Source organism: Artemia sp. Qi Xiang Cuo, chromosome 11 (assembly GCF_049724085.1).
Source record: "Artemia sp. Qi Xiang Cuo chromosome 11, ASM4972408v1, whole genome shotgun sequence".
Classification (NCBI taxonomy): domain Eukaryota; kingdom Metazoa; phylum Arthropoda; class Branchiopoda; order Anostraca; family Artemiidae; genus Artemia; species Artemia sp. Qi Xiang Cuo.
Window position 1 is genome coordinate 66,930,996 of NC_142804.1, and position 26,027 is coordinate 66,957,022.

Here is a 26,027-nt window from a genome sequence, read left to right on the forward strand (position 1 = left end):
TTGGATATCTCTAAGGGAGATCATGAAGGCTGGTGCCACGTGGATGACGTAGGGGAAGGTGTGTAATGTCACGGTTGTGTGGGAGTGTTTTGAAGGTTATCATGAATGGCTTGGTTCGCGATAAGCTTGAATCAATGGATTGAATGTACAATTTTTAACAAGAAATATCTGAAAAATGACTTGGAGGTCATTCGGGCGATGTCAGAGGGGTGCCACAGAGAAGTAATAGTGTGGCACTGTGGCAAGAATTGCTTGGAGTATCACACTCTAGCAATGAAATGCCGAGTTCCGCTATTCAAAAATATACTGTTTAATTTGCATTCATGGGCTTATTTTCGGTGGGAAAAGCTAGAAAACGTCCTAGAGAGGGGATGAGTGGGTGATTCCACGTGGATGCTGGAGGGGCAGGCGGATAAAGCTGTTATGGTGTGGAGTGCTTTGTAGAGCATCATGAATGGCTTGGCTTGCAAAAACTTGAATAACCAGATTGAAGCATAATTTTTAACAAGGAATGTCTGGAAAATGTCTTAGGAATGATGAAGGGCGTGTCATAGGGTGCCGCTAAGCAGTAATAGTTTTATAGTGTGGCGTGAATTGCCCTGGGGGCATCTTGTTGATGGTGGATTGCTAAAACATAAGTCATTGGATTTCAAAGCATGTTTTTATTATGAAAATATCACCTTTGGAATAATGAGAGAGCCAGAGGGTACAGTATGCCATCTATAGTTTGCCAGGGTGGCATGCATTGCCATGGACTATCACTCTCTAGAGCTTAAGAATAAGGTTTTAGGTATTAAAAAATTTTTTCGGGAGAGGGGGACTAAATTCTAACATCCCAGTCAAAGTAACGGCGCAGTTTCGTTAAAAAGCTCTTAATATAGTATAAATTTAACTCCAATACCAACGCGCCCTCTGGAAATGATTGCTTCGGGGAGGGGGGGCGTATTGTCAGGATATTGTGCAATATTCATAAGTTTAGCTCCAAGAAAACGGGGTATTGCCCTTTAAAGCACTTATTATGGGTTAAATGTGCATCCAATGTCAACCTTTCCCTCTGGAAATGATTGCTAGGGGAAAGGTGGGGCGTATTGTCAAGATGGTTGGAAATCTAACATTCCACTCAAGAAACGATGCATTTTCGTTAAAAAGTTCTTAATAGGGCTTAAATTTACATTTAATATCAACCTTTCCATCTGGAAATGATTGCTAGGGGGAGGGAGGGGTGTATTGTCACGATGGTGGGAATCTAACATCTCACTCAAAGAAACGATGTATTTTCGTTATTCAGTTCTTAATAGGGCTTAAATTTGCATCTAATATCAACCATATCACCTGGTATTGAATTGTAGGACCCAACCACCTTTCTATAATACATATTTTTTTAATATATTACAATAAACTTTTTTTCACGTTTTATTTTTTGTTTGTTCATTTTTTTAACTGTTTTTTTTTCTGTGTTTTTAATATTGTTAGTAAATTTGTTTGAAATAATGCAACTTTTATTTATAAAGTCTGTGTTTTAAATATTTATTGTTTATCACAATGAAGGAGATGACATAATGTAAGCACCTCTTCCGTCTTTATTGCTAGAAATATTTTTAGCGCAATTGGCTCTGAAAATAAATATTCCCCGTCTTCGTTCCAATTGACGCGGGTGCACGGAAAAACAATGGTTACGTTCGGAATCCTGCCAGGTGTGTCATGCAATTGACAGAGGTGTGTCTTGCGACGTCATCGGAATGTGTTATTTCTTAAAGTATTGAGTAAGACAGAATATTGGGAATGGCTTGTTAGTCCTCTTGCTTGGAGCGCTGTTCCATTGGAAGGGCATTGACCTTTCGAGTCCTAGCGAGGACAAAGAACTAAAGAATGAAAAAAAGAAACACTTTGAACATTTCGGGCGAAAAAAAAGCCAAAAAGGTATTATGTTACAGTGAAGCTTGCCTTCATTGCATAAGGGTGTGTGCTGACCTTACATAAAGTGTGCACCGTCATTAAGTTAAAAGAAAGAAAAAATGTCATGAAGATTTCGCGCGAAAAAATAAAATGTCAAAAATTATGACGTGACAGTGATGGTTGCTCTGTTATTACGTGATCTCAAATATGGTGTGTGATGTCGTTAAGTTACAAGAGGGATTCCCCCATTGGTTCCTAACGCAAAGTTACATAAAATTATGTCAAGCATGTTACACCTGACCGTTTAAGAGGGGCTAAGTCATGTGATGTCATTGGTGTCCAAAGGGGTGTGTCGTGGGAGTCTTGCCAACTGTGTTCCCTTTAATAGGACCGGTGACCACTTTACACAGATGCGATGGCTTGAGGGGCAAGTTGCTCCACTTATCTGACCCTTTAAAATCCCATGTTAATTTCCTATTATTACTACTTGTGTATTATCCCAACCACACTTCACTTAACCATATGCATATACCTGGAATTCTGGCAATCTTGCCAGGGGTGGGAAGTCTGCCAGCTGGAAACGGGGCTACGTTTAAAATCCATGTTAATTTTCCTATGGCTGTCTTTAAAATCCTATGTTAATTTCCCTACGAATGTTGCAGAAATCCTATGTTAATTATCTAATTATTGCTACTTGTCTATTTTTTCAACCATACTCCGATTAAACATACTGAAACACTTGGGAATCTTGCCTAGAAACAGGGCTGTCGTGATGTCTCAGGGCATGTTGTTACGTAACAGGGATGAGTATCAATTCTTATGGGAAAAGGACTGTCGTGATGTCTCAGAGCATGTTTTACGTAACAGGGATGAGTATCAATTCCTATGGGAAAAGGGAGGGCAAGTTGTAGAAAGCAGAGTGGCATTACTACTTGTTTATACCCCAAAAGCCTTGTTATATGATATTTAGACTATTTTGATCAGAATGGCTATCTCAAAATTTTTCTTAGATGCATTCCGGGACAAAACGACGTGTGTGGGGGGGGGGAATAAGGGGGTAGCTGCCCTCCGATCACTTTGACTCTTAAAAAGAGTCATAGAGTGCCTGATTACCAGTCCAGCAAGCCCCATCCGAAGTTTGTATGACCACATTTTTTGTAAAAACCTTATATGTCACCAGGGCATAACTTACATTCCTTGCCCTCAGGAATGGGGGATTTTTTATCCACAAAAACACAATTTCCAGACCTTACGCTGAACAAAATGGCTATCTCAATATTTTGATTGAAAGTGTTTGGAGAAATGATGGGCATGGGGGGGTCATTTGCACGCTGATCACTGTCTACTAATAAAAAGGAATTAGTCTTCTCAATTTTCAATTGAATGAGCCCTTTTTGAAATTTCTAGGACAACACTCCCTATAAAAACGTAATATGCCCCCAGGGCATAACTTAGGATCCTTGTTCTGAGGGCTATGGGGGGAGGGCTGTTCTCCTCAAACACATAATTTCCAGAACTTTCAACAACATTGAACAAAATAGCCATATGAAAATGTTGATCAGAAATGTTTGGGAAATGATGGGCATGTGGCGAGGTGATTCTCCCTCCGATTAAATTCGACTATTAAAAAGGACAATATCCCTCTCAATTTCCAATCCAATGACCCCTTTATGAAGTTTTTACGACAACGCTTTCTAAAAAAACATTATATGCCCCAGGGCATAACTTACAATATTAGCCCTGAGGGCTGTGGGGGGTGTCATACTCAAAAACATAATTTCATGACCCTTCAACTATGTTCAACCAAATGGCCATATCAAAACGTTGATCAGATGTGTTTGGGGAAATGATGGGCGTGGGGGGGGGGTATTCACCCTCAGATCGCTTTTGACTATTAATAAGATCACTAGCCATTTCAATTCCCAATTGAGTTACATGAAATTATGTCAAGAATATTACACCTGACCGTTTAAGAGGGGGTAAGTCATGTGATGTCATTGGTGTCCAAAGGGGTGTGTCGTGGGAGTCTTGCCAACTGTGTTCCCTTTAATAGGACCGGTGACCACACTACACAGGTGCGATGGCTTGAGGGGCTGGTTGCTCCACTTATCTGACCCTTTAAAATCCCATGTTAATTTCCTATTATTACTACTTTTGTATTATCCCAACCACACTCCGATTAATCATATGCATACATCTGGAATTTCGGCAATCTTGTCAGGGGTGGGAAGTCTGCCAGCTGGAAACAGGGCTGTGTTTAAAATCCATGTTAATTTTCCTATGGCTGTCTTTAAATCTCATGTTAATTTCCCTACGAATGTTGCAGAAATCCTATGTTAGTTTCCCTATTATTGTTACTTGTCTATTATGAACCATACTCCGATTAAACATACTGAAAAACTTGGGAATCTTGCCTAGAAACAGAGCTGTCGTGATGTCTCAGGGCATGTTGTGACGTAACAGGGGTGCGTATAAAATCCTAAGGGAAAAATCCCATGTTGCAGAAAGCAGAGTGGCATTACTACTTGTTTAAACTCCAAAAGCCTTGTTATATGATATTTAGACTATTTTGAATAGAATGGCTATCTCAAAATTTCTCTTAGATGCATTTCGGGACAAAACGACGTGTGTGTGTGAGGGGGGGGGTATAGGGGGGTAGCTGCCATCCGATCAGTTTGACTCTTAAAAAGAGCCATAGAGCGTCTGATTAACAATCCAATAAGCCCCATCCGAAGTTTATATGAGTATGATTTCAATAAAAACCTTAAATGTCACCAGGGCATAACTTACATCCCTTGCCCTGAGGGCTGGGGGGATTTTTTATCCTCAAAAACATAATTTCCAGACCTTTCTGATACGCTGAACAAAATTTTGATTGTAAGTGTTTGGTGAAATGATGGGCATTTGTCCTCTGATCTCTTTCGACAAATAAAAAGGCACTAGCCCTCTCAATTTCCAATCGAATGATCCCTTTCTGATGCTTCTACGACAAAACCTATTATAAAATTCTTATATGCCCCGGGGGCATAACTTGGGGCCCTTATTCTGAGGGCTATTGGGGGAGGGTTGTCATCCTCAAAGACATAATTTCCAGAACATTCAACTACGTTGAACAAAAAGGCTATATCTAAATGTTGATCGGAAATGTTTGAGGAAATAATGGTCCTGGGGCGGGGTGATTCTCCCTCTGATTACTTTCTACTATTGAGAATGACAAAAGCCCTCTCAATTTTCAATCGAACGAGCCCTTTTTTGAAGTTTTTATGACAACGCTTTCTATATAAAAACATTATATGCCTCCAGGGCATAACTTATAATATTAGCCCTGAGGGCTGTGGGGGGGGGGGGTATGTCATACTCAAAAATATAATTTCTGGACCCTTCAACTACGTTAAAAAAATGGCTATATTAAAAAGTTGATCGGGTATGTTTGGGGAAATAATGGGCGTGGGAGGGGGCATTCGCCCTCCAATCGCTTTTGACTATTAACAAGGGCACTAGCCATCTCAATTCCCAATTGATTGAGCCCTTTTTGAAATTTCTACGACAATGCATTCTATAGAAACCTTACATGCCCCCAGGGCATAACTTACAACTTTAGCCCTAAGAGTTGTGGGGGAAGGGAAGAGGGATTGTCATTGTCATACTAAAAACATAATTTCCGGACCCTTCAACTACGTTCAAAAAAATGGCTATATCAAACTGTTGATCGGAAGTGTTAGGGAAATTGAATTGAATGAGCTTTTTGAAGTTTTTACAACGACGCTTATTCTATAAAAACCTCCCATGCTCCCAGGGCATAAATTTTGTCCTGGGGGCCGTGGGGGGTTTGTCATCCTCAAAGACATAGTTTCTGGACCTTTGAACTACGTCGAACAAAATGCCTATCTCAAAATATTGATTGAACGTGTTCGGGAGAGGGGGTTAGTTGTCCTTCAATCACTTTTGACTATTAAAAAGGGAACTAGCCCTTTCAATTTCCAATCGAATGAGCCCTTTTTGAAGTCTCTACGTCAGCACTTTCTATAAAAACTCACAAGCCTTACCCTGAGGGTTGTGGGGTTGTCATCCTCAAAGACTTAATTTCCAAAACTTAAAATTACGTTGAACAAAATAGCTATCTCAAAATTTTGATTGGATGTGTTTGGAGAAATGGCGGGCGTGAGATGGGGGTTTGTTGCCTTTCAATCACTTTCGGATATTAAAAAGAGTACTACCTCTCTCAATTTCCAATTGAAGGAGCCCTTTTTTAAGTTTTTACAGAACCACTTTAGGTAAAAACCTTATATGCCCCCAGGGCATTATACCACCCTTACCCTGAGGGCTGTGTGGGGGTTGTCGTCCTTAGAGACCTAATTTTTTAACTCTCAACTACGTTGAAAAAAATGGCTATCTTAAAATTTTGATTGGATATGTTTGGGGGAATGGTGGGTGTGAGAGGGGGGTTAGTTGCCCTCCAATCACTTTCTACTATTAAAAAGGGCACTAGACTAGCCTTTTCAATTTCCAATCGAATGAGCCCTTTTAGAAATTTCTACGACAACACTTTCTATAAAAGCCTTATATACCCCAAGGGTATAACTTACAACCCTTGCCCTGAGAGACATGGGGGGGGGGGGGTTATCATCCTCAAATACCTAATTTCTAAAACTTTCAACTGCATTGAATAAAATGACTGTCATACACATTTGATGGCATGAGTGTTGGGTAAAAATGTGTGTGAGAAGGGGGCTAACTGTACTACCGTTACTTTCTACCATTAAAAAATGAAAAAGCCCTTTCCATTTTCTACCGGGTGAGCCCTTTTTGAAGTTTTTACGACAGCACTTTCTATAAAACCTTATATGCCCCAAGAATATAGCTTACAACCCTTGCCCTGAGGGGGTTATCATCCTCAAAGACCTAATTTCCAAACCTTTCAACTGCGTTAAACAAAATGGATATCTAAAAATTTTGGTTGTATGGGTTTGGGGAAATGGTGGGCGTGAAAGGGGGTTAGTTGCCCTCCAATCACTTTCAACTATTAAAAAGGGCACTAGCCATTTAAATTTCCGATTGAATGAGCCCTTTTTGAAGTTTTTACTACGACGCTTTTTATAAAAGACATTACATGCCCCCAGGGCCTAAATTAAAACCCTCGTCCCGACAGCTGGGGAGGTTTGTCATCCTCAACAACCTAATTTCCAGAACTTTCAACTACGTTGAACAAAATGACTATCTCAAAATTTTGATTGGATGTATTTTGGAAAATGGTGGGCGTGAGAGGGGGGCTAGTTATCCTCCAATCACTTTCGACTATTAAAAAAGGGCACTAGCCCTTAGAATTTTCAATTGAATGAGTCCTTTTTAAAGCATCTATGACAACGCTATCAATTAAACGTGTATATACCCCAAAGGCAGAACTTAAGAGCCTAGTTCTAACGGTAGTCGGAGGAGTGTGATACTTAAAGACACAATTTCAACATATTCCAACTACGTAAAAGAAAATTGCCATTTCAAAATTCCGGTTGAATGTTTCTGTTATCATGGTGGGCGTGGAAGGGGTGTAAGTAGTATTCCATCTCCTTTCGACTTTTAAAAGAGAACTAGCCATTCCAATTTTCAATCGAATGAGCCCTTTTCGAAGTTTCAACGACAACTCTTTAAAAAACCTTAAAAAAAGACAACTCCTTAAAACTCCAATTTCCAATCGAATGAGCCCTTTTAGAAGTTTCAACAACAACTCCTTCGATGCGAAGTGCCCTGGTCTAAGACCAACCCCCCCCCCCAAAAAAAAATTGTAAATAATACATTGTGCCAACATCGTTATTTACTTAGGCAACGCTATTGTGCTGCCTATGATTATAGTGATTATTTTCTTTTTAATGCCATGAAAAATAAAAATTGTTTCCAGTAAAGCGCAAATGACATTCTGATCTTCCGAAGCGAAGTGGAGGCTAGCCCTACTCCCGTTTGTGGCATTTTCTGTTCGGTTTAAGTTTGCTTGGTTTTTTATTGTAATTTCTGTTCGTTTTGGGTTCCCTTTATTTATTGATAGTGATTTATGATCATTTTACGCTTGAATTAATATTTGAATTTGTTTCTACTTGTCTTTGGTTTAATGTGGCTCTTTACATTTCAGTGAAAAAATTTGTTTTATCTTTTTTTTTTAATTAAGGGCACATAGAGCCCACTTCACTGTTTACTTAGGCAGCGCCATTTCACTCCCTAAGATTTGGCCCAATCTACATGTCTAGTATAATCTTTAAGCCTATCGGAGACGGAAAAGCTTTAGCGGCCATTCTCGAAAGTCAACATTCGGTACAAAATTAGTTCAAAATTTAGCCACAATTTTCGAGCCAATTGGAGAAATGATTTTAGAGCCTTATTTTGGATGTCACGAATCTTTTCATCTTTTCTTTTGGTATTATCAAGAATCTTGAAAGTTCAAATTCCCGGTAGATTAGGGAAACAACCTTTTGACTTTAAGGCGAAATAATTTTTTTTTTCAAATTATCTTCAGTTCTTGGGTCCTGTTAGCCCAGGGAACAACAGACATAAGTTTCAAGCAGTTCAAAAAAGCTAGGCTTTTGGTTGAGCCAATATTTTTTGGAAACAAACATTTTTTGATCCTATCAATCCTAGCCCAACATAAAATTGTAATAAAATCGCATTTCGACAAAATTTTATTTCAGAAAAACAATAATCATTACAATCTACAACTACAAAACAAATAAAGGGAAACAAAAAGAAATGAAGGAATTTGAAGGAGCTAAGGAAAAAATTAAAGAGCAATTATGAAGCAAAAAGAGGTTTTCACAAAAGATTAAACAAAAAGAAAATATTTATTTTGAGCATGCAACAGCTTAAATAAACAGGTGAGGCCACGAACGATGATTTTAGGAAGACGGGGTCAATTCAGGCTACAGATAGAACCCTGTGCATTGAATCTGAACACGTAATTTATGATATTATCAAAAAATGAAAAAGAAAAACAAAATAACTAAAACATGAAAAAAAAGAAAAATAAGGAAAACGAATCAGAAAACCCCCACATTATTTATCGGAATCAAATAATTTCACGTGTTTTACGACTACACTACATCACGCATAGAAATCAAGGGGCTCATCTCTATCTTCAGTTTTTAAGCTTGGGTGTGTTCAAATCAATGTTTGCTAAAAGAAAAAAGAAGACAGTTTGAATACAATAAGCTCAGAGGGGGGGGGGGGCCTTATTGGGTCTTAAAGATTCAGAATTGTATTAAAAAGGTAACTTTTTATCCATTTTATCTTTATTGTTATCTAAAAAATGAAAAATATTCTGTTTCAGCAGTGGTTCGAAATAATGTACATAAAGACTGTTTTTGATGATTTATGAAATATAATCACTACCCCAAGCTTTCATTTGTAGTCTTAGAAATTTCAATTTTCGATGGTAGTAGGAGCCAATAAAAGAAGGAATATATATATATATATATATATATATATATATATATATATATATATATATATATATATATATATATATATATATATATATATATATATATATATATATATATATATATATATATATATATATATATATATATATATATATATATATATATATATATATATATATATATATATATACATATATACATATATATATAAAACTAATACATAAAAGTAAAAAAAGCATACAAAAAATAAACATAATATATATATATTTCTAGCTTTTTCAAGAATATTCGTTTTCCGAAAATATAAAAAACCATCAATATAAGTTATAGTAAGCAGTTGAGTAACGCATGACTAACTTCAATATATTTAAAAATACGATTTCTGCCATAAAAGGCCGCAAAACTACAATTTGGCCCGAGTAGGACAAAAATACTACCAAGTCAACATTCCAAGTTCGGCAATTGAATTTTATCTTCCGAATATATCCTATTGGTCTCCTAGTTTTCGAGGCTATGGTACTACTCGACCGCGTATTCATCCGTATACTTAAACTTAACTGAAAAACCTTTTCCCATGCTGATCAATGGTCTGCGTTGCGCAGGTACCGATCTCCTGATTCCATGCCTTCGGCCAGTAGTGGGCGAATCATCCGACGCTTCCCATATTTTTTCCCCAGATTTCCCCAGGTACCCACTTAGAGCTGGGTCGACTCTGGCTGATCTTAATAGGGCCACACGATTAACCCCCGTTCCCAAACAAACAACCAGCGACACCAGGACTCGAGCTCAGGATTTTAGAACCTCAGAACCATTTTAGAATTTAGAACCTCAAACATTTAGAACCTCAGAACTCAGGATTTTAGAATTTCAGAACCTCAGGATTTTAGATCCAGAGCGCTAACAACTCTGCTAGGACGGCTCACCCGTATAGACATAAACAATTAACATAAAATTAATGGTTGATATATCATATAGACTATGGAAACATAAGCTATACTATACTGGAATGATTTTTATCATAATCAGGAAAAAACTACCTTTCCTTTTATGAAACAAACACAGCTGTTCAAAAGCAAAAACAGTTGAATCTAAACAAACACTGTTAGCAATGTTAGTCAACTATAGACAGAATACCTGGATTAGAACAGGAGTCAGTAACTTATACCCCGCGGTCACCACGGAGCCACCCGTGGAATTTTGTTTAGTTTTATGTTAGCTAGTAAATTTGTTTAGTCAGTTTTTAGTATATCTTTTGTTTTTAGTGTTAGCTCAACAATGTTAGCCTACACCTATGGGTCTCAGGCACAATGAGCATAAAAAAGAAAGAAGAACAGGAAGAAAAACAGAAATAATTTTTGATTTTTGTAAAAAATAGTCGATATCCATCTATTCTCTGAATCAAGAACAGTTTGAAGAAACAAATAAGGAAAACCTTCTAACGCTTTTTCAACCAGAGACACTGTAATATCTGCTTGAATCACTTGCCGCACGTAAGAAACAATAGAATGAATATTCGCTCCAGTCGGCAGTAAACTAAGGAACGCTGTCATTACGCCTAAAAAAAGGAAGAAAAAAGTCAATAAGAGTCTTCGGACGTACAATGCCTATGATAGTAACTTTTGCCTAAATACACATAGCTTGAAGCCCCTTATTTTGAAATCAAAATAAAGATCTTTTTGCATGGAAGAAAGGGCGGAGAATGATTTTTTTTTTATTCCAAGGATATATATTAAAATACAGTGGCTCACCCATTTATTATTTGAAGACTAAATATAAAGAAATAGACACCTTGTAGTGTCTACAATATTCACGTCGTGCAATGTTAAAAAAGAAAGCAAAATTCCATTTATCTGATGATTAGGGCCAGGGGCCTAAACATATATCTTGTATGTTTAAACTAGCACCTGTGTATGTATTTATAATTTTTTTTTTTTTTTTTGAAAACAGATCCATATTTATTTTTGAAAATTAGCACCCCGAGATTTTCTGGCCTGAAAAAACAATCTAGATACGTCAAGAGTTTGAGAAAAATTTTCATTTGAGTGCCGTCAAATTTATGAGCCCATTTCAAGAACATAGATTATATCCCCCCCCCTCCAAGAGTAGCAAAAAATCTGAGATTGCTGATTTTTTACCTTGGAATGAATAGGTGTTATTTTACCGTCTGTAAAGATACACGGGAAGGAAAAAGGAATTCAAGGTTGACTTCCATAACAAACCTGGAATGGAATAAAGTTATTTTGGTGTTTATGAAGGATAAACAGGAATGACAAATTGAATTCGTGCCAGAAAAAAACATACGCGTTAAGTCACATTTATACATATTCAATGAGGAAAAAATATCATAATTTTTTTCCCAGGGGTTGTCGTATCGTTCTTAGTATCTACGATGCATGTAAATTACAAAAGGTGACAAATGACTCCAAACAGTTAAAGAAAAAGGCATGGAACATGAAACAGCAAAAATCGCATTGATTTGTAAAATAAAATGTTGCACAACGAAATCTACGGTTAGAAGACTAAGAAAAATTACAATGGAATGAAGGAACGTGTTAGCTTATCATGTGCGAGACTGTGACAGTTCCTACCCATGATGGTTATCTCCGTTTCATGGTCCTTCATTCAGAAAGTTCAATGGGGGTGGGGGCCTGCCATCCTGTGTTTTCACACACCCTTCCTCTTTACCTCCTCAGGTTTGTCCAGGTACCCATTTCGAGCTAGGTCAACTCTGTCTGAGCTTACAGAGTCATACCATTGACAAAGGATTTTTAGTCAAGTGCCCAATAATTATGATATAGCGTAATTTAGATATTTCACAAATTATAATGGAATAAGGAACGTGTTGTTGATTCATCTGTAAAGGATAAACAGGAAGGAAGAATTGAATTCACGCCAGAATTTCTTAATTCAACCGAAATTGCTGATTTGCCAATATTTGACTTGAAACTAAAGAATAAAATGATGATTATGCCAATGCGTAATTTAGATGTTTCCGAAGAAATAGGTATTTGAGCATTTCTGGTTGTTACTGAATTATATAACAATTTCATCAGGAAGTGGGCCTTTCCAGTTAAAAAGCAATACGTCGGACGTTGCAGCGTTAAAATCAAGACCATATTTTAAGTATTCTGCTTGCAGTTTTTAGAAAGTTTCAGAAATTTTGTTCAAAGTTCGGCTGATGTAAAAAATGTCATCAGCATGAGTGACTAAGGAGATATTGAGGCTTGAAAGAACGCAAGACATCTCACACCAGTCCTAAGCTTTGAGGATGTAGTTATTGATATAGTGAGGCAATTGTACCTTGCCTGGCTCCTCTCTTAACTGGTACAGTTAAAACCAGTGGCCTTGCCATTTCGTCTTCTTGAAGAGAGATTTTAAGACTCGTAGCTTATACATATCCCTTTGAGATGTGATGATAGCAGGATTTACTCCTCTTTTAACAGCCCTTAAAAGCATAAGGGATCAGGGAGACAAAGGCGTGGCGAACATCATGACTCGCCCAGGTGAGTGAACTATCTGTACTAGAAGCACCAAGCAGAGCATTAGAACAATTGCAAGGGCGTCTGCACATCCAATGCCATGTTGAAAGCAAAATTGATGTGGAGGCGTGTAGTATTTTTCTTCAAGCTCTTTTATGAACAGTAGTTCTTAAGCTTGCATAAACTGGTTGATACAGCTACGGGCCTGAAGGATATGCATTGATTGCAGGCTTCCGTTTTGTTTTTTTTTTTGAATAGGAGAAAGATCTCACACGCAGACTGTTGACAGAACCAAGCCTTGTAGTGTCAGATGTTCTAAAAGCGCAAGACCACCATCTTTTACATGTAGAGCGTGAATTCCATCTATGAATCGTGACAGCTTTGGCTTAAGGCACATAACAGCATCAGCCACAGACACTACGGATACTGTAAAATCATAGTCAGAGAATGTATGCAAACATTGTTCAGGCTCTTCAGCATATCTGTGTTCAAGTTTGGTGTCTGGTGTAGAGAATTCGGCCTCATAGAAAGAATACCACTCAGATAGAGGAACATCAGTAGCGGAAAGGGATGTTTTGGGGATCCTTGAAGGAAGTTTCGACCAAAGGAAATGAGGATTACCTTGATTTTTTGTGCTGACTGTTCTGTGATTTTGATACGGTGGTTCTGAAGTTCCTCGGCAAACTTTTTCTTTGTTGCGATGCGGATGGAATTAACAGGACCGTACCGTGGTCGGTCACATTCAATCCATAAATTTAGCCAAAACTTTGCTGAGTCACAAGATTGGGAGAGACCTTGATCCCAATACAGTTCTGGGTTGATTAATGCCCAATTACGTATATACGATGGATTTGGTGTTTTTGGGTGACTAGTGGGTATCTGAGAAGTTTTGTTTGGTGAAAAAGAAAACAATACAGGCAGGTGATCAGATATTATATAATCACATAGAACCTTCGATTGAGAGACATTTAAAGATGAAGAAGTAACAACATGGTCTATGTTGGATGTGAACGAGGAATTGTGAATGTATGTGAAGTCTTGGCCTTTATCGACGACATAAAGATGATTATCGAATCTTTCACCAATCAGAGAAGAGCGGGTAGATCGAGTAGTTAGGTTACAGTTAAAATCTTCAACAATTAGACATGCAGAATTACTCGAAATAATGCTTTAAATGCTTCTACATAACCTTTCCGAGACAAGAGCAAAAAGGTGCTCAGACGTATCAAAATCGTAATCAGTTCACAAATAAACGTCATAGAGTGACGTATCATAAACTTCAACAGCAAGAAAGTAATCACATGATTCTACAAGCAGCGAACGTGAAACGGAATTCCAGTAAGTCACAAGACCACCCGACGGTTCACCACCAGCCCTATTTTGCTTTGCAGAAGATGCGTAGTAAGTGAATTTATTTCTGATATCCAAAAGACTAAGGCTTGACTGGCTTAAAAGAAATTTCACACTGTAACAGGTGTGGCCAGTGGCCTTGCATAACAAACAGAACATACTAGCTGTGCACGTATTTGAACGGTTAGATACGTGATTGGTAGAACCCATCGAACAAAAATAGCACCTGATCGGCAATTAACTGCTAAGTGAACTACCTCGTGACACTTAAAGAATCGACGGGGAAGGAAGAGAAATTCCTGAACAGGTAGACGTTCATAACCAAAGCGCACTGATTCTTTTAGGAAAAAGTGAAGGTCACTACGAGTCTCGAACTGCCCTTTAAAGATGCGGGAAGCGCCACACTGGCTTATCTTCGTGCTTTTGGGAATTAGTTGCTGAAGGTCATAAAAGTCCAAGGATTGGGAGACTTGCTTAACGACGGTTAAGGAGAATGGTTCTTTCGCTGCTTTTTTTTTTGCATTTTGACGTATAGGCCCATGTTAGCCTTTAGATACATTTAAAAATAAAACAATTAAATCTGAAATATCTATACTTTCAAAATATTGAGGGTGTCCACTATATGTCAAATATATTTTTGAAGACACTGTCGGAAACAATCAAAAATCTTGTCAATTATGTCTTCACATTTGTCAGGTCTCAATCGAGGGATACGCGCTCCACACTTTCAGCCCCCTTCCGAAATAGTTTCCGATGTTTCGTTTTTTTTTTACTTTTAAAATCAACCAAAGAAAATATATCTGATATTCTTTACGGGGATGAACTTTTTCCCATTACAAAGATAACATTGAGGCGAAAGGAAGCTCTACCTCTCTATAAGCCTTAAATTCTTGAAGAAGTTGAACTTTGACGAGAATTTCAACTTCTTCTAGGGGTATTTGTGGAATTTTTCAGGACTTTTTTGACCACCACTCAAGAGATTTGCCTTGACTTCCCAGAAAATAACTTGTAAAAATGCATCCATCGAGGATTTATCCAAAACTAAAAATGACATTTCAGGATGATATCCTTCAGTTTTTGAAGGTGGGGGAAGGGTCCTTCGGACCAATCTCAGAGGCCGTGATTTTCACGTGCCTATCTATCTCTATGTGCTGAAATAATGGTGTACATTTCCTAAGGTTCTAAATATTAACACTCATAGTCTCCTCTTAAAAAAGCAGGCATATACATTGTTGCCAAAAGGTCAACCGTTAGGGTGGGGGGGAGGGATAAAGCTAAAATTTTACTCTTAGGTTCAGATTTCTCAAATTTTACTTGAGATACTTTCAAATATATTCGATGGGGGGAGGGGATTCCCCTCTTTATACAACTTACATGTATGTATGTCAGTTTCGTATTTTATCACTCCTAGAAAAGACAAAAACAACAGTGATCATGCATGAAGATTTACGGAAATTTCTATTAATTCAGACAGGGCATGGAGAAAATTAGTATAGGAACCCCTAAAATTGAAAAGCTACTAGCATGGTTTTATTGATTTCTAATTGATGCTTCAAACACTCTTTTCTTGAAACCGAACAGACTGTCTTACTCAAATTACTATTCTACATTTTCCACAAGATAGTAGAATTCAAATTTTGAAAAGCAGCGGAGACGAGTTGGTCTTTGCTAGGTGTTTACCAACTTGTACACAGAGAAACTGACGGAGTGCAAAATATTGTAACCCAGAAATTGTTTGTTTTATTCACTGCCGTCCTAGCCGAGTGGATCGGTGCGGTTGATCTAGGATCCCTTGTCCAAGAGGACGAGGGTTCGAATCCTAGTTCATCCAATTATTTGGTTTGGGACGGGGGTCAGTGGCGTGACTCTGTAAGCTCAGTCCAGAGTCGACATAGCTTTTAATGGGTACCTGGAGAAACCTGAGGAAGGTAAACAGGAAGGGTGTGCGAAAGCACAGGATGGTTGGCCCCCAGCCCCCCCCCCCCATTGCACTTCCTGGTTGTAGCGCGAAGAAACTAAGATCAGCACCGCCAGTAGGGACTGTAAAGTCTAATGCCGTATTCTTTACTTTTTTTTACCTTTACCTATTCACTAAATTCAGATTTCACATGGGATAACCAATCAGGTTTAAGAACGTTTAAAAATTTCTTTAAACAAGAAGCGTTTGTGCCCTTTCAAAAAGGCGCGTGCCTAATAGCTTTGCCTTCTCCTCAGTCACATTTGTGCCCAATGTAGCTTTTAGTGGAGATGTTTGCAAATCTATCTTTCCATTTCTAAAGTAACGAAGAAACTAACGAAAAAACTGGTGGGTTCTCGAATTTTACACAGCGTAAACTTGAGTGAGTGGCGCATAATACACAAGTACCAAAATCCCTTACCCCTACGGAAATTAAAAAATAAAACTCAAATAAAATTCTCAAATTTGGAAAGCCTTATTTTTCACGGGGGAGGGGGTGAACACCTAGAACCAGCTGTGATGGCTCCACACCTGACCCTGAATTGTGAATTTCATGAGTTCGATTCTGCTCGGAATTTTGAACTGATGGGAGTTTTGAAGTTGCTTCTTGGAATTGCTGAAAGAGACCGGTAATTTATTTTATCACAAAAATGAACCCTGGGCAAAAAATATGTTAGTACAATTGCTTGCAAAAAGCAAACTTGAGACTTTCACTCAAGTTTGTTGGATTTCACTCGAATCCTTTCCTGCGATGAGATGTCTTTCAACACCTAAAATTTACTTAATCTCCTTGTTAATGCTATACCTGAGAATTAGTAATTAAACAGAGATGCAAGGAAACATGATTAATCGATAATAGTTAAAAAATTAGGTAAGAAGAGGCAAGTTATAGGAAAACAGAATATATTAAAGAGAAAACTTTGACATTTTGAGACTTAATACTTATACTCTTTTCTTATATTTTCCTATAAACTTTGACATTTTGAGCTATTTATTCTAATTAACGGCCTTTGTGATTAAGGGGTCATTTTTAAAGAATTGGGACAAGTTTAGAACTTTAGCTTAAAGAGCAAGGTATTGACTAGGGGTAAACCCCCTATACACGTATTAAAAATCTATGAATACAGAAGTTCGTTACGTAAGTTAATTCGTAAGTTACGTATATTTATTACTAATAAAAACGTTCTTAAATAAAATTAAACAAATTTCGAGAAAGCCATTTAACCAAATAAAAGTAAAATTAATACGCAATTTTTTTTTAATTATTCGTGTACGGTGAGCCAAAACCAAAACTTGTATTAATTCAAAAACGTTCAAAAATTAAATAAAAATAAAAGTTTTTTTTTAACTGAAAGTAAGGAACGACGTTAAAACTTAAAACGAACAGAAATTATCCCGTATATGAAAGGGGCTATCCCCTCCTCAACGCCTCGCTCTTTACGCTAAAGTTTTTATTGCTTAAAAAAATAGAATTGTGAGAAAGTCAAGTTTTTTATTGCTTAAAAAAATAGAGTTGTGAGAAAGTCAAACTTTAGCGTAAAGAGCGAGGCGTTGAGGAGGGGACAGCCCCTTTCATATACAGGATAACTTCTGTTCATTTTAAGTTTTAACGTCGTTCCTTAGTTTCGGTTAAAAAAAACTTGTTTTTTTTTTATTTAATCGTTCATACCACCACCAGTCTCTTTGGTATGATCATGAACACTTTGAAATTAATGGCCATCCGCTGCTCATGCAAACCTTATTCTCAGGTAAACTCCAGCCTCCAGCTTGAAGTTCACAATATAGGGTCAAAGCATTTAACTACGATGGTATCTTACTCACCTCAAACAATAACCACTCCAAAGATATCAAGAGACGCCTGGCACTTGCGAATTCCAACTTTAAAAGTCAGGTGCCCATCTGGAGGAACAAGAGCATATCAAAAACGCTTAAAGTGAAGCTGTTTAACTCACTTATCACCCCTATCACCTGTGAAAACGGGACTATAAAAATAGAAGATAGGTATCGTCTTGCTGCCTTTGAAACAAAACCACTGCGAAAGAGATGGAAGAACAGCTTCTCGTCACTGAGTTTACCGCACATTCTCCGCCTGACAGAAGATAGAAGTGCATACAGGAGTTACGTCAATAGACTGGTGACAAAAGAGGCCCAAAAACGACCTTAAAGGACCGATGGGACTGAACTCAAGAAAGCCGAATTAAAAATTTTAAACACTAATTACGAGAGCCTCTGATGGTTACCCATTTCAGCACCCCTACGATGTTCCAGTGACCTGCTAGTTCTGGAAAAAAAAGAAAGGAAAAACAACACGCGCCCTGGTATCAATCACTTTTTCATAATTCCCAATACTCTGCTTCGCAATTAATTTTTGTTTTGAAATAAAAATAAATAGTATATATCATTAATGAATCAGCTTTGCATTTGAATGAGTTTTTTTACTTGGCATATTTTTCATAACTTTTTTTTCCACTTGCAATGGTGACTGGGAAGGGGAGTATTAAAGAGGGGGATTTTAAATACTAGTTAAGCGTTTTCGATCACAAAGCCAGCTGTTTTTAAAAATTCACATAAATTTGTTTCCGCAATAAACTTTTACTATTAAGAAGAATTTAAATAATAGCTATTATTCCTTAAGCAGCATTAACGGCAATCTTTTTTTAAACGAGGGTTCAGCTGTACGGGGGTTGAGTTGCATAAGGTTTCAGCTGAATAGTGTCGATTAACACAGGGGATCAGTTGCAAAGGGTTCAGTTAAATGAGGGTTCAGTTAAATGGAGATTCGGTAAAACGAGGGTTCAGTTGCACGGGGATTTCGTCGCAATTGAACCATAACAACCATGTCATTAATCATTCCAAATATTGTTTGCTTTCTCAGCTTTACTAGTCTGTATACGAGACCAGTTTTCAGACCTCAAGTAGTATTCTTCCTAGGACATAGTAAAATTAAAATAGAGTAAAAGAAAAGCTGTAAAACAGAAAATATTGTAAAAGTAAGCTTAATACAATATCAAGAAAATTACATGAAACTAAAAATTCTATCCATGCATTTTGTCCTCAAAGAGACACCCCAGACTATTGAATGACACCCCAGACACCCCAGACTATTGATGATTTAGATGGAAGGGTCTTTTCTGTCAAACAATTTACATTGTTGAATCGTACGAAACTTACACTTATTTCGTTATTTAATGGTAGGAAAGGGGCTGATCTCTACCCCTGGAACCCTAGAAGGCTCCGCGGCTAAATTCATATCTTATATTTTCTTCGTGTTTAGGAGTCATACCTGTGCCTCCTTTTTCAAGCGTAGAATAGCTTTCTGCTGGTTCTTAAAAAAGAGATCCCACACTTTTGGCTGGAACGTTGATTCTATAATCTTCTGATTCTTATTGACTGAAAGAAGGTAAAGACACACTAATAATACATAATAAATGCATTTTGCCTAAACGAAGGGCTTCGAAACACAAGGCGGATGTAGAGCAAAACCTTAGGGTGGGGGGTGTGTGGCAAGGACACAAATATTGACCAAATTGATGGGTTTACTTAAAAGAAGAGTATAAAAATGAGGGCACCAGAAAAATCTTGGCGGCCCTCGGTTCCTCCCGGCCCTTATGAATTCACTCCTTTCGAAAAAGCTTCTATTGCATTGAAAATACGCTAAATTATTATGGTCAGTAATTACAAAAACGATCAGGCATATAGGTAGCCTGTCTATAAATATTGAGAGCAAATCAAAGGGAGGACTTTATAAAAAAAAAGTCTACAAATCTTTAATGAAAAACGTAAACAAACTTGATTACAAAAACAAATTACCATCCATGCATTTCTCCCACTGCAACTGTATATGTAATTTTTGGGCTTTTTTTTATAATTTAGTGGATTTATTAGTAATAAATGTAATTAAACTCTATTAAATTAAATACTAAGAAAAGTAACTACTAAATATAACAACACAAGTAAAAACTAATTGAGCTATACAATTTTAGAAACTCATTTATTTTCTTTACAAACTTTCTCGACTGACTGACCGTATTCCAAACAGTCGTCTGTACGAAAAGTGAAGTCCAATCTATCTTTCTAGGGCTATAATGAGAAAAATGTTGAGATGGCTGGAGCAGATTCTGTGAATGAAGGATTAAAGATGCCAAAGATTGTCCTTTTCGGCCAACCGTCTAGGGCTAAAAAAAAGCAGGTCGTCTTCAGTTGGGGTGGGAGGATGTCGTAAGGAAAGATTCAAGGGAAATGGGAACTTCCTGGGAAGTTGAAAAGAGGGAGGCTTTGAACAGATTGGGATGGAGGAGGAGCGTGCTCAGCTACGTTTGCCTCAGGTGACTTGGTGTTGCGGTGAGTTGGTAGTGGTAGTAGCAGTATTTATTTTCTTTACAGAAATAAGTTCTTCCTTCTTTCTTTATACCGTAGTTTCCTATAAAGAGAGTGACACTCTAATTTTCGAAAGGGGTAAGGAAGCGCCAATGCCAAGCTGGTTTGTCGTAGTTACTGTTCATTTTAAGTTTGGCTTATTTGTTTGTTATTTAAAAAAAAGCTTTCTAAAAAGAAATTCTAAAAAGAAAAGTAAGGAGAAATATAAAGACTTATCATGAGCATTAACTAAAACTTTAAACAAACAGAATTGACCACAACTAAGAGTAGGTGTACACCCCCTCAACGCTTTAAAGATTAGAGCAACCTTTGATGAAACAAACAAATAAATAAACACGCATCCGTGGTCTTTCTTCTGGCAAAAAATACCAAATTCCACATTTTTGCAGATAGGAGATTGAAACCTTTACAGACAGGTTCTCTGATACGCTTAGCTTAACCTGATAGTGTGATTTTCATTAAGATTCTATGACTTTTAGGGATTGTTTTCCCCTTTTTTCAAAAATAAGACAAATTTTCTCAGGCTCGTAACTTTTCATGGTTAAGACTAAACTTGATGAAACTTATATATTTAAAATCAGCATAAAAATTCAATTCTTTTGATGTATCTATTGGTACAAGAACCCCGTTTTTTAAAGTTCCGGTTACTATTGAGACGAGTCCCTTACTATACAGTTCGTTACCACGAACTGTTTGATTTGTCCTTTGCTAACAACAAGATTTGTTTTAAACAGCTAATCTATTCTCATTATAGGATTGAAAAACAGTTAAAACTTAAAGGAAATAACACCACTGTATATTACAAGATCAGTCCAGTCTGATTAGTGTCATACTTTGAATTTACCCCACATTCAAAATAGCTTACTCCAATCGATTGCAGTTGATTTTCGTCAAATGACAGTCAATGAAAACCATTTTCTTCTAAAGAGAATGGTTTTCATTGGCTGTCGGTGACGAAAACCAATTGCAATCGATTGCATTAAGCTATACTGATTGTTTTGATGTCGTGTTCATTGTGCTGGTTTCGGAACAGTAAGCTGCAACCTACTAAATTTTGGGCCCTTGCCTCCTTGGTTATCTGGATATTACTCATATTTAACACAGGCATTTTTTTTTTCTTAAATCCTGTTTGTCTTGATAAATAGGCCTTTTGTCTTTTTGTCCTGTTTGTCTTTTTTTAAAGAAAATTTACCTAGTTACATACTATATTGTTTTTTTGGGGGTAGCTAAGGTATATGTTTCACTCTGAAACCAGCAATTTTGCAAAACAAAACTAGAGCTGTTACTTCCACCAAAAATACAAAATTCTTGTACATTACATTGATTAGTCTCAGATCTGTCCATTCACCGAGCCGGTGCTAAGCGTTCCCCCTTGGATAATTCCCCCTCGAAAAATTCCCTTCCCACTGAAAATTTCTCCCAGACAATTCTCTCCATATCATCTAATATATAAAAATCGCGCATCCAAAGAGAAAGATAGACAAATAAGAATTACATGTATATATATATGAACCCAGGGAAATTCTTCCCAGAAAATTTCCTCCCCACAGAAAATTCTCCCCGGGAAAATCCCCCCTCGCAAAAAACACCCTTATAAAAAATTAAAAAATGTCCGTATGTTCCCCAGTATGTTCCTCATCCCCAGAGGCATATTTATTGGACCCAGCCTTTCAATTATGTTGAACCAAATGGCTATCTCAAAATTTCAATCAAATGTCTTTGGGGAAAAAGGGGTGTCAGAAGTAAGGCTAGCTGCGCTCCAATCTATTTCGTCACCTAAAAGGGCACTAAAACTTCTGATTTTTGGTCGAATGAGCCCTCTCCTACTCTTCTATGATTCTTGGTTAGATAAGATTATCTCTTGAAGAAAAAAAAACAACAAAAAAAAAGACCCATCCATGATCCCTTTTAGGTAAAAAATATGAAATTCCAAATTTAGATAAGAGCTTGAAACCTCCACAGTAGGGTTCTCTGATCATTTTCTAGTTAGGGATGGGGGAAGATGCATCAAAGGGTTCATTTTAATTTCAAAACATACTAAATCTCATTGATCCTTCAGATAAATTAATTAAAAAAACATTTTCCACAAAATAACTTTTTCAAAGAAAAGTAAAGAACTCCATTAAACCAAAAACGAGCAAAAAATAAAATCAAATAATCTACAAAGCGTGAAACTACCACAAATCAGCATCGATAAAAAAATGAAACCCAAAACAGGAACAGAAATTACAGTAAATAACCGAGTCAAACTCAAAACGAGCAAAAATTAACATGAGTAGGGCTCAAAACCCCTATGCCAGAACATAATTGCACTTCAGTGAAAATATATAAATGTTTTTACTTTCATAGCTTTAATAAATCAAATAATATTAACATTTTGATTACTAAATATAAATATAAGACCCCCTAAAAGTTATAGAACCTTAATGAAAATCACACCATCATATTCAGCGTATCAGAGAACCCTACTGTTGTGGTTTAAAGCTCCTATCTAAAAAAATGTGTAATTTTCCATTTTTTGCCATAATAAATATCACGGTTGCGTTTTTATTTTTTTTTTTTTTGTTTTTTTATTGTTTTTTTTTGTTCCCAGGGGTGATCGTATAGACCCAATGGTCCTAGAAAATCGTGGGAGGGCTCATTGGAAAGGAAATTAAAAGTTCTAGTGCCCTTTTTAAGTGACCGAAAAAAATGGAGGGCAACTAGGCCCCCTCCCACGCTCATTTTTTTCCCAAAGTCACCCGATAAAAATTTTGAGATAGCCATTTTGCTCAGCATGGTCGAAAATATGATAAAAATGTCTTTTAGAATGACTTGATCCCCCAAAGTCCCCAGGGGAGGGCTGAAAGTTATGAGCTTTACTCAATGTTAACATATAGTATTGGTTATTGGGAAGTATACAGACTTTTTCAGAGGAGATTTTTTCTGGTAGGTGGGGGAAGGAGAGGGTCTGGGGCTATATGGAAGGATCTTTCCATGAAGGAAGTTTTCATGGGGGAAGGGACATTGCTATGAAGGGGGCGCCGGATTTCCCAGCATTATTAAAGAAAAAGATTTTTTCTTAAATCCTGTTTGTCTTGATAAATAGGCCTTTTGTCTTTTTGTCCTGTTTGTCTTTTTTTAAAGAAAATTTACCTAGTTACATACTATATTGTTTTTTTGGGGGGTAGCTAAGGTATATGTTTCACTCTGAAACCAGCAATTTTGCAAAACAAAACTAGAGCTGTTACTTCCACCAAAAATACAAAATTCTTGTACATTACATTGATTAGTCTCAGATCTGTCCATTCACCGAGCCGGTGCTAAGCGTTCCCCCTTGGATAATTCCCCCTCGAAAAATTCCCTTCCCACTGAAAATTTCTCCCAGACAATTCTCTCCATATCATCTAATATATAAAAATCGCGCATCCAAAGAGAAAGATAGACAAATAAGAATTACATGTATATATATATGAACCCAGGGAAATTCTTCCCAGAAAATTTCCTCCCCGCAGAAAATTCTCCCCGGGAAAATCCCCCCTCGCAAAAAACACCCTTATAAAAAATTAAAAAATGTCCGTATGTTCCCCAGTATGTTCCTCATCCCCAGAGGCATATTTATTGGACCCAGCCTTTCAATTATGTTGAACCAAATGGCTATCTCAAAATTTCAATCAAATGTCTTTGGGGAAAAAGGGGTGTCAGAAGTAAGGCTAGCTGCGCTCCAATCTATTTCGTCACCTAAAAGGGCACTAAAACTTCTGATTTTTGGTCGAATGAGCCCTCTCCTAATCTTCTATGATTCTTGTTTAGATAATATTATCTCTTGAAGAAAAAAAAACAACAAAAAAAAAGACCCATCCATGATCCCTTTTAGGTAAAAAATATGAAATTCCAAATTTAGATAAGAGCTTGAAACCTCCACAGTAGGGTTCTCTGATCATTTTCTAGTTAGGGATGGGGGAAGATGCATCAAAGGGTTCATTTTAATTTCAAAACATACTAAATCTCATTGATCCTTCAGATAAATTAATTAAAAAAACATTTTCCACAAAATAACTTTTTCAAAGAAAAGTAAAGAACTCCATTAAACCAAAAACGAGCAAAAAATAAAATCAAATAATCTACAAAGCGTGAAACTACCACAAATCAGCATCGATAAAAAAATGAAACCCAAAACAGGAACAGAAATTACAGTAAATAACCGAGTCAAACTCAAAACGAGCAAAAATTAACATGAGTAGGGCTCAAAACCCCTATGCCAGAACATAATTGCACTTCAGTGAAAATATATAAATGTTTTTACTTTCATAGCTTTAATAAATCAAATAATATTAACATTTTGATTACTAAATATAAATATAAGACCCCCTAAAAGTTATAGAACCTTAATGAAAATCAAACCATCACATTCAGCGTATTAGAGAACCCTACTGTAGAGGTTTCAAGCTTCTATCTACAAAAATGTGGAATTTTCCATTTTTTGCCAGAAGAAAGATCACGGATGCGTGTTTATTTGTTTGTTTTTTGTTTTTTTTTTGTTTTTTTTGTCCCCAGGGGTGATCGTATCGACCCAATGCTCCTAGAATATCGTGGGAGGGCTTATTCGAACGAAAATCAAAAGTTCCAGTGCCCTTTTTAAGTGACCAAAAATATTGGAGGGCAGCTAGCCCACTTCCACGCTCATTTTTTCCCCAAAGTCACCCGATCAAAATTTTTAGATAGCCATTTTGTTCGGCATGGTCGAAAATATGATAAAAATGTCTTTTAGAATGACTTGATCCCCCAAAGTCCCCAGGGGGAGGGTTGAAAGTTATGAGCTTTACTCAATGTTAACATATAGTATTGGTTATTGGGAAGTATACAGACTTTTTCAGAGGAGATTTTTTCTGGTAGGTGTGGGAAGGAGTGGGTCGGGGGCTATATGGAAGGATCTTTCAATGAAGGAAGTTTTCATGGGGGACGTGACATTGCTATGACGGGGGCGCCGGATTTCCCAGCATTATTAAAGAAAAAGATCAGGAATTAAATAAAAAAAAACAAGTTTTTCAACTGATCAACTGATTGTGATTAAGAGGTCATTTTTAAAGAACTGGAAAAAAAATTCGAACTATAGTTTAAAGAGCAGGGTATTGACTAGGGGCGAACCCCCTAATATACGTGTTAAAATTTTATGAATATAGAAGTTCGTTACGTAAGTTAATTCTAAGTTACGTATATTTATTACTAATAAAAACGTTCGTAAATAAAATTAAACAAGTTTCGAGAAAGCCATTTAACCAAATATAATATGCAAAATTTGTTTTAATTATTCATTTACGGTGAGCCAAAATCAAAACCTGTATTAATTCAAAAACGTTCAAAAATTAAATAAAAAAAACAAGTTTTTTAAACTGAAAGTAAGGAGCGACATTAAAACTTAAAACGAACAGAAATTATTCCGTATATGAAGGGGCTGTCCCCTCCTCAACGCCTCGCTCTTTACGCTAATGTTAGACTTTCTCAAAACTCTATTTTTCTAAACAATAAAAAAACTTTACCGTAAAGAGCGAGGCGTTGAGGAGG

At 36.9% G+C, this 26,027-nt stretch overlaps 1 protein-coding gene across 1 annotated transcript in view; it reads right to left on the reverse strand.

Moving 5' to 3' along the window:
• Nucleotides 1-9,693: 9,693 nt before the first annotated feature.
• LOC148947262 (uncharacterized) overlaps nt 9,694-26,027 on the reverse strand; it is a 32,766-nt gene continuing 16,432 nt past the window's right edge. Inside the window, exons 4-5 of the mRNA XM_089097357.1 lie at nt 19,390-19,496; nt 9,694-10,875 (exon numbers count right to left, since the gene is read on the reverse strand). Of these exons, the coding sequence (XP_088953483.1) occupies nt 10,870-10,875; nt 19,390-19,496 (113 nt within the window). The 3' untranslated portion in view covers nt 9,694-10,869. The remainder of the gene's footprint in view (nt 10,876-19,389; nt 19,497-26,027) is intronic.